General features: G+C 43.6%; 1 protein-coding gene across 1 annotated transcript; it reads right to left on the minus strand.

Moving 5' to 3' along the window:
• Positions 1-4,156: 4,156 nt before the first annotated feature.
• LOC102716547 lies at positions 4,157-6,190 on the minus strand. The gene is made up of 2 exons (XM_006644886.3): positions 5,226-6,190; positions 4,157-4,656 (listed from the first exon to the last, which is right to left on the minus strand). Exons 1-2 carry the CDS (start codon positions 6,108-6,110, stop codon positions 4,339-4,341), a joined length of 1,203 nt encoding a protein of 400 aa, XP_006644949.2. The 5' UTR covers positions 6,111-6,190; the 3' UTR covers positions 4,157-4,338.
• Positions 6,191-9,043: the final 2,853 nt, after the last annotated feature.

Below are 9,043 nucleotides of genomic sequence, written 5' to 3' on the forward strand. Positions count from 1 at the left end.
TGGTGGAATGGGAGCGGCGGTGTGGAGCTCCGCTGCAGCTGGGCCAGTGTATGGTGGGCCGTTCCAACCCACGTTGGGCGGTGTCTGTTGCTGAATGGGCCAGGCTCTCCAACTGGCTCGGCCCGTCCAGCAGTGGGATTCGTAGAAAATCCAATATGATTCCCTCACATATAAGTTGGTTCTAGTCTGGATCCCTCACCCGTAAAACCCGTTATGTCAACCCCTCCAACTAATAAAACCGTTAAAAAGACTCCCTCGACTATTTTAAGGACAGATTTTGGTACTATAGCATCCAATCTTGTAGCCCAATCATCATAGAAATTTTTTAAGAAAATGATAGACCCCACATGACATCCCTTATCCCTCATTCTCTTTTCTCTAGCCCTTGAAAAGAAAATAGTATTCACGGCGGCGGTATGGGCGGGAGGAGAAGCTCAAGAGAGCCGAGCAGTGGCTTATTTTTCCCGCAATGGTGAGCTACTCCCCATCCAATAACGAGCTCGAGCTTCACACGCATCGAACTTGGGGTGGTCATGTCACTGCATCTCAAGGTGGTGTGTGAACACATGAAGAGCTCCATTGTTGACACACGTAACTAACCAATGAGACTGCATAAGGTGGTGTGAGGCTGACGAGAAAGACTCTCAAGAACGTGTTTGCCACACTATCCCCAAGCTGGCCTCGTCACGAAAATCTAATTAACGTGTGTCCGCGAGCTGGCGTCGCACGCGAACGCTTCGGCCTACAGTAGAGACGACCCATTTTCTATATACAGTCCATGGGCCGGCCGTTTATAGTACATAAGGTTCTTTTTTACGTTACGGATATAAAGATTTTTACTTTGTCGGTATAAAGTTTGCATGTATAAATTTATTTGTATAAATTTTTTTCTATATTAAGTTTATATCAATAATATTTATATCCTTTTGCGTTTGTATGTATGTATATGTATATGTGTGTGTATATAAGTTTGCATGTATAAAGTTTACATGTCTAAAATTTATGTGTGTGTATATATATATATATATATATATATATATATATATATATATATATATATATGGGAAAATACCAGGTGTAACTACTCCTTGCACGTCTATGATAAAAAACATTTTCAGAAATGTTTCTGCTCCTACCCAACAAAAAGTATAGACACTATTAAATCTCATGTGAATGATACAACTATATGTATAGAATTTGTACTTTCTGTTAGAGGAGAGAAAAAATATGTATAGATATGTTTCTGCACCTTAGATATAGAGGGAGTAGCTACACCTAATAGCAGGATAGAGGTTATATATATATATATATATATATATATATATATATATGTTTAAAGTATATTAAAGTATATGTCTAAAGTTTGCATGTCTAAAGTGTATAAATTATATATATATATATATATATAATATGAGAGAGAGAGGATGTATACCGTACTTATACGTAGAAGTGATCGCGCACGAGGGGTTGAGCGACCACGCTCTCACCCCCCCCTCCCCCGGTTACCCCTATCTCCTTCGCCTCCACCATCCCCAAGCTATCCCTCATTGCCTCCATCTCCTTGGTCTCCGCCTCGACCTCCACTGTTGACAAAATGGTCCCCCATCCCTCGTGTCTCACTTGCAAGTTGCCATTACCACTTCCTCACTCCATATCGTCATTGTTGGCTGCATCCTCCTTTCCTCAGCTCAAGCGCGCCAGTGCTCCTTTGCCTCGCTATGTTGGCCTTCTTTGCTGATGCCACCTCCAACCATGTCGTCAGACCCTTCACCAAGAAAGAGTGAAGAAATAAGTAGGAAGGTTGGTTTCCTCTGCCTCACCACCGTTGGCCTCTCCAGGCTCAAGCATGTTGTGATGGAGGGTGTGCGCAATGGTAGATAACGAACCCCTTTTAACTTGACCTCGAGCCCCCTCGTATTGGTTCATCGTTGTTGCTCACTCCATCACCACCCTGCAGTAGCCCATTGCTAATCGCCTGGTCCTTGTCGTGTTGTTGCCTACCACTGACCTATTGTTGCTGAGAAGAATGGGGCGAGAGAGTGTGTAGTGAAGGAAGGAGAGTCAGTGAGGTTTTTATAAAAAAAAATTGTGATGACTGAGCAAAAAAAACCACCATCAATACTAATGAGGGAATCATTTTGTGTGGTTTTAATATCTGAGAGGTTTTACGATCGAGAGAAGGAACTAGAGTCAAGCTATAGTTAATGGAGTCAAATTGCACCTATATTGTGTGAAAGTTTCTACAAATCCATATGTGCAAGTGATATGGGTCAGGCTGATGTAGAATTAGACTTTTTTTTTCCTCCAGTACACAGTCAAAATAGGGGTTAATTAGATCATGTTATTATAAGTTTCACAGTTTTAAAACAAGCCAAAAAAATGAGGAAGAAGATTATGAATAGGAGAGGGAGGAGAGGATGAAGGAAGAAGATGGGGGCATTCTATTACAGAAAATAAAAAATAAAAAATGCATTGAATGAGTAACTAGTGGCATATATCGAATAAGGGTGAAATTATAATGGCATAACTTCAAATAAGTGAATAGTAATGATATGTTTTAAAACAATATAATTTATAGTAACATGGATCTAAGTGACCCTTAAAAATAAAGACGGATGTCTTCTCCTCACTACATCGTGCACATCACACTAACAAAATGCCAAAGAACCGCTTCGTCTGAAACATATAAAAGTAAAAAGACAGTTTGCAAAAGAAACATCTCCCAAGCCCACCTCCACTCCTCGAGTCAAGTAGGCATATACAACATATTACTAGTTACTCGTATATATTCGTTGCAATGCCCTAAACTCTCGGTTTTAGAATTAACTTCTATAGATAAATTTGAATAACATAGGTAGTTTATCCTAGAAATTATTGCAAGTTGATGAGAAAAATGATAGTGTCATGATGATCGGTTTGGTGCAGAAAAAAATTAATGCAATGTAGTACTATCTCCGTCTCATAATATAAGATGTTTGATTTTTTTGTTGCAATATTTGACCATTCGTCTTATTTAAAAATTTAGTATAAATATAAAAAGTGATAAGTTGTGCTTAAAATTCTTTTGATAATAAAGTAAGTCACAAGCAAAATAAATAATATTTTTATAATTTTTGAATAAGACAAATAATCAAATATTGTTTGAAAAAAGTCAAACATATTACATTATAAAACGGAGGTAGCACTATTTAGTTTCAACCTTGCAACTTTTAGTTTGATTGATGCTGAAATTTCTCTACTACATAAAAGAGTCGTTCGTCTTATCTTCCATACCCTTTGTGTGTCGTCTAAAACGCACAAGGACCACTTCCTCCGGTAAAACGAAAGTAAAACAAGCCGTTAGTGAAAAAAACTTCATGAGCCCACCTCCTACTCCATAGGCCCATGCAATACATTTTCATGCTTATAAGACCGTTGATCGGTGGATTCAGCTCATAGGCAGGTTGGGCGGTCGCCCAAGCTCCAACCGGTGCCACCTCTACTACAAATCGTTGTTAATGCCTGAAAATGGGTTGATCACCGAGAAACACTACTAATCTTCTGAATTGACCGTGTTGCTAGCTCTGCATTTGGGTTCATTATAATATACACCGGTATAAAACTAGAGTTTTATTCCTATCCTTCCTTTTATACCTCGAGGTACCAAATTGTTTCTCACCATTAGATCTAGCTAAGTAAGATGTATACTGTTAGATCCAACGATCAGAAACGATCTGGTACCGTGAGGTACAGAGGGGGGATGGGAGTAAAACTCATAAAACTAAGTGGAGGAAAGTATGAGAAACTTCTTTGATTTCCAGCCGAAAGTGATTGAATCACAACCGATCTATTTGATATTTGGTAGAATTTAGTATGAGAAACTTCTTTGATTTCCAGCCGAAAGTGATTGAATCACAACCGATCTATTTGATATTTGGTAGAATTTCTGCGTATAAAACCGGGTCTTAACTATGTATTGAGATGGTGATTCGGCGTTTTTACATAGTCCTGTATACTAACTTAGCTATGTTTTGGGTGGAACGTAGGATTTCACGAGAATCTGCAGCCTGAATCACAAAATGAACGTTCCCTTGCAGTTGAACTCTCCATCGGTTTGATCAATACTTCAGTTTAGTTTTGTTTCAGTGATGTATAATAGCACAGGGCGAGAATCTACGAGGATCATTAGTCCAGCAGCATCACGAAACGAGCTGTTTTCCGGCTCAGTTCGTGTATTCTTCACAAGAGATACGATTCTTTCTTGCTCAAACCACTCCAATAGTAGCATCACAAACCCAATCCACACACCAAACAAACAAAAGCTATGTAACAAATTAAGCCAACGGCCATGGATAAATCTTATATCCGGTACCGGACCAGCGGGTCCTTGAACTGAAGCCGCTCGTGATAGATCCTCCACGCAAGGTCCTCGAGTAAAAACGAGTGAAACCTCCACCCATCCTCGTCGTCGCCGGCTCCATCTTCCTCGTCGTCGCGACCCTCTTCTCTGGCGGCATCGATGACCGGGACCAATGGCGAGATGACACTGTCCAATGGGAGAGTGATCAGCACGGTGACTGACAAGCGGTCAACCTCTGCGCCGTGCCCTGCTCCGGGTGGAGAAGAAACGGGGCGAGCCATCCCTCTCACTTTCTTCAGCTTTCCATTGCTCCACACCTAGCACGCGTAAAAAAAAGAGGCAAGTTAAGAAAGTGTTACCGCTGCTTTGCTGCAGCTCAAAGAGTAGTAAAGGGAGCAACAGAGATGAGATGGCAGCAAGTAGCAATGGTCTACTTTGTGGTTCCTCTTCAAAAGCCGAGATCTTTGACTCTTTTTAGGTCTTTTGGTGGATTCCAAACCGAGCTGTGAGGCAGTGATGCACCAGCTGATGCAGACATGGGGCCTAAATTGGGTCCAATTTGAGTGGTGACACACGGCCTACTTTAGAATTTGATGCCTTTGCTAAATAAAAATGGATGCTTTTTTACATGTCGATGGCTCTTAGAAACTTAGACTTTACCACTCAGCAATAATCAGCAGATTTTTTATTTTAAAAATTTTCGATTAGCAAAGTTGCAATTGTAAAACTTGTAAAGCCCTTTGCTCTCTCTGTTTTTTTTTTCTTTTGGAAATTACAAAATGAACGAATAATAGGAGTGTCTACATGTGAATCATTGACGTATTGTCCCTGCAAAAATTAATGCCCCTTCGTTTTGAGTCAAAATGAGATATTTGCACGCAAGTACCTGAGCAATGTCGCCGATGGTGACTAGGAGAGCGCCGTCGCGCGCGCCTACGGCCGTCCACTCGCCGCGGTCGTTCATCACCCAGCTCGCCGGCGCCGTCTCCTGCCCGGATGCTTCCCACTGGCAGTGGAGCCCCACGACGTACGGGTACGCCTTCGCCTTCCCGGCGGCCGGAGGCGCCGCCTCGCCAGCGGCGACCTTGGAGACCCACATCAAGCACCTCGCCTTCCTCCTCCCTTCGGCGAACGGCTCCTTCCCGAAGCCCACTTCGGGGCACCCGAACATGAGCGCCACCACCTTCATTCCCACGTCTCGCATCCGCCGCGCGTACTCCGCCGCGGCTGGGAGCGCGTCCATCTCCCCCTCGTCATCGACGTCGAACACCAGGGAGGGTTCCTCGGCGCCGCCGCCCGCTTCCTGCAGCTCCTCCTCCGAGAAACCGAGCGTGAGGAGGTTAGACACGCGGCGTGCGGGCGCGTCGGCGTCGACGAGGGAGAGCTCGGCGAGCGCGGAGGACGGAAGCTGGGAGGGGACGCCGTGTCCCTCGAGGTGGAAGTACCCCACGTCGCCGGCGTCGAGAAGCGGGCGTGGGCCGTCGGTGGGCTCGAGCGAAACGAGAGGCGGCAGCGACGGCGGGGCCCTGGAGCGAGAGGACATCGGGGAGCGGAGGATCGGGGCCGGAGAGGACATGAACAGGCGGTGGAGGATCGTCGAGAGCGCGGCGTCCGTGCCCCCACCACCACCACCAGCGGCGCCGGACGAGGACGGGAGCGCGTGGTGGTTCGACGGCGTCGGCGGAGGAGGGCCAGGGAACACGCTCCCTCCTCCTCCTCCGTTGGATCCGGACATGGATGACGCTGTGGCGGTGGAGGAGGAGGCGGCCATGGACACGGCCGGAGCGGTGGACTCGATCGGACTCGAGAGAATCGAGTTTTTTGGTGGGAAACGGTTGCTGGTGGGATGCGTTGGCGGCGTGGGAGAGAGGATGCGATTTATTCGGGGTCTAGTTGGGGTGGCCTCTGTGGGCCCACCTGCTGAGCGAGTGGTGGGCCACTTTGGGCGATGGCGCCGACCTGGACCGGCGAAACAGGGGATGGGCCGGAACAGGGCTTGCAGACCCCCAACTACTCCCACAAATCACTCATCTGAGTTCTGCTTAGCTAAGCTTGCTTTTGTTGAGAAAAATTCCTGCAAAATTCTAGTATGTATGTGTTGGTTTTTCCCACAAAATAGACTAGTTCATATAACCTTTATGTTAGGGAACAACTTTATTCTTTTATGTGGTTCTGAGTGGGGAGGAAAATGTTACTCATATAACATTTAGCATAATCGAGTGGCACTTTGCATCTTAAACTAGGAAAACTTTAATCGAAGAAATGAATGAAAATTGAAAAGGACGAATACGCCTGACTGGGACCTCTACCTTAACTTTTTTATTATTTCATATGTGTATCCATACTGTACTTTGCTGCAAGGATTTACACCGGCCATGTATGTCAACGTGTGGCTTTCACACCGTGGAGCAGGACAAAAAAAAAAATTCTGAAAGCACGAGCAACGACGACTGAGAACTCGAGAAGTAATTCCAGAAAGCAACCATTGGAGTTAGCAGTTAAGAGCTGACTCTAGTGATTAGTTAGGAGTAGCTCTCCACTTGGAAATTTGGATGGGCCAACTCGAAACGCTTGATGTCTCGATTGGATGGAGAAACTACCGAGACATGGAAAATCCTGGGTATTTCAGATGAGATCTTGCCGCGTCGAGAGACTTGTTGTGTACGCTCACGTACGTGCGATTAATCTGGCGCTACGCTCTCTTTTCTCCAGTCGTTTTAATAGATTATATGTATTGTCTAAAAACTAATAATGCATGGATCGACGGGGACAAATGGCATTGTAGATGGTGACACAAAATGTAGAGAAAGAACAGCATTTTGGCAGGATCATGCAGAGGCAAGCTCTCTTTTTATCATCTTAAGGACTTTTGCGGCTGCGATGCTTAAATCATGGGGATTTGTCCATTCTATTGTCAACTTTTAGTGCCCTAAAAGAATCTTGTGTGGTGATTATCATGTAGGAGTAGCATTTGCTATTGTATTGCCCATGTTTATGCTCTAGTTTCGGCAGCCAAAGAAATTTGTTTGCTTTTGTTGTCTCTTGTCTGCACGCATGGACGATATTTGAGAATTTTAAGTAGTTGCAGCTTTTTAGATATAGATACTGCCCTCTGATTAAAGAACTGCTGGGACAAATTCGGTTTTGTGGGAGACCTTCCCCAGGAAACAAGCTTGTCTGCAGCGATGTGACTCTCCAGTTTGATGTGTTCTGGGTGTTAGGTCGGACTGCATCTCCATGAAAAACATACTCCCCCTTTCACAAATTAAAACATTTTTAGAATTAACATCTTATATCATAATATAAGTTTTATATTACTTATTACATCAATTATTTTACATTCAAAATTCTTTCAGTTTCATCTCTGACTACACTCCCACCCCTATACAATCATCATTCATTGAGTAACATTATTTTTTTTCCTCAATCTTAATTCCTACCAAACAACATATAAATGCTTGTGTTTTTAGATAATGGAAACCATTCATTCCGGCGTTTGCTTTATAAAAATTATAACCAATGATTACATAGATTGCAATACAAATGATCACAAATTTCAAATTAAAAACTTGATTTAAACAAAAGAAACTATGAATTCAGAGTAGTCCTTGTATTCCTCAAAACTATTAAAATATATCTTCGAAATTAACGGTAGATTCTAAGTTGATCGAATTCCGCTCTCATCACCGCTAGTGACTGGCGTCAAACTAAAGCAGAACATAATATCACATAATAGTTGAGTTGTAGGCCAGCCATTTGCCCGAACTATATCATCATTGTTGCCATTGAATCCAAGCCATGGGAATACTGCCACAAATACCTCCAACATGGCAGATTTAAGAATGTCACATTTTAAATGTCACCCGCACTAGATTCTTACCTGGAAATAAGGGTTCTGAAATCGTCTTTAAGAAGATACGTGGCACCCATGAGTATCACCAATATCTCTCCTCAATGGTGGCGGTGTCTTCATTACTAGCTTCATCAGCAACAACAATGATGAAAGAACAGAAAAACAGACTCAATGGTCAGATTCACTGAGTCCCCATCGACTTCAACACCTGGCAAATCACCTACCAAAGGTCATTGCCTCTAGCGTAGTATCCGTCTCCATGTTGCTGCCACCACAGGTTCGTCGCCCCAACCAGTGAGAGGACCGTCCTCGTGAATCTTGACCACTAGCTCGAACCGAGAGAGCCCGCAGACTTCATGCACCTAGGGGTGGATCTAAACGGTGGTCCTGGTACCACCCAAAAATATCCTAGCTTAAATCTATATACATATATATGGAGAAAATATCATTAATTAATATATGTAAAATACACTTTGATCAATTTTATATTTTTATTATATATTATATGTTATATTTGTGATAATTAATAAAACATTTAAGTTGGACCACACATAATAAAATTCTTGGATACGCCCCTACATACCACCTCCCATGGCCTCCACCGTATTGGTCACGACTCCTAGAAATCGAACTGCTAGTGCATCAGTACATGTAGGCACAAGCTGAAGGACGCTCTAGGGGGAGAAACACCAATGATGGTCGGAAGGACTAGATCCCGAGGGGGTGGTCACACTCGTACCGTCGAGCGCCACCGCACACTTTGCCTTCTCGTATCTAGGGGGTATATCCAAATGGGGTACAATGGATAGAGACAGGGAACAACACTGAGAGAGGATGAACCGGTGACAATC

Source organism: Oryza brachyantha, chromosome 1 (assembly GCF_000231095.2).
Source record: "Oryza brachyantha chromosome 1, ObraRS2, whole genome shotgun sequence".
Classification (NCBI taxonomy): domain Eukaryota; kingdom Viridiplantae; phylum Streptophyta; class Magnoliopsida; order Poales; family Poaceae; genus Oryza; species Oryza brachyantha.

Bases quoted from the DNA above. Each gene is read 5' to 3' on its own strand.
- LOC102716547 (XM_006644886.3), bottom strand. From the start codon at position 6,110: ATGGCCGCCTCCTCCTCCACCGCCACAGCGTCATCCATGTCCGGATCC. The intron at 4,657-5,225 runs GTACTTGCGTGC...TACGCGTGCTAG, and splicing joins CCATCGGCGACATTGCTCAG to GTGTGGAGCAATGGAAAGCT.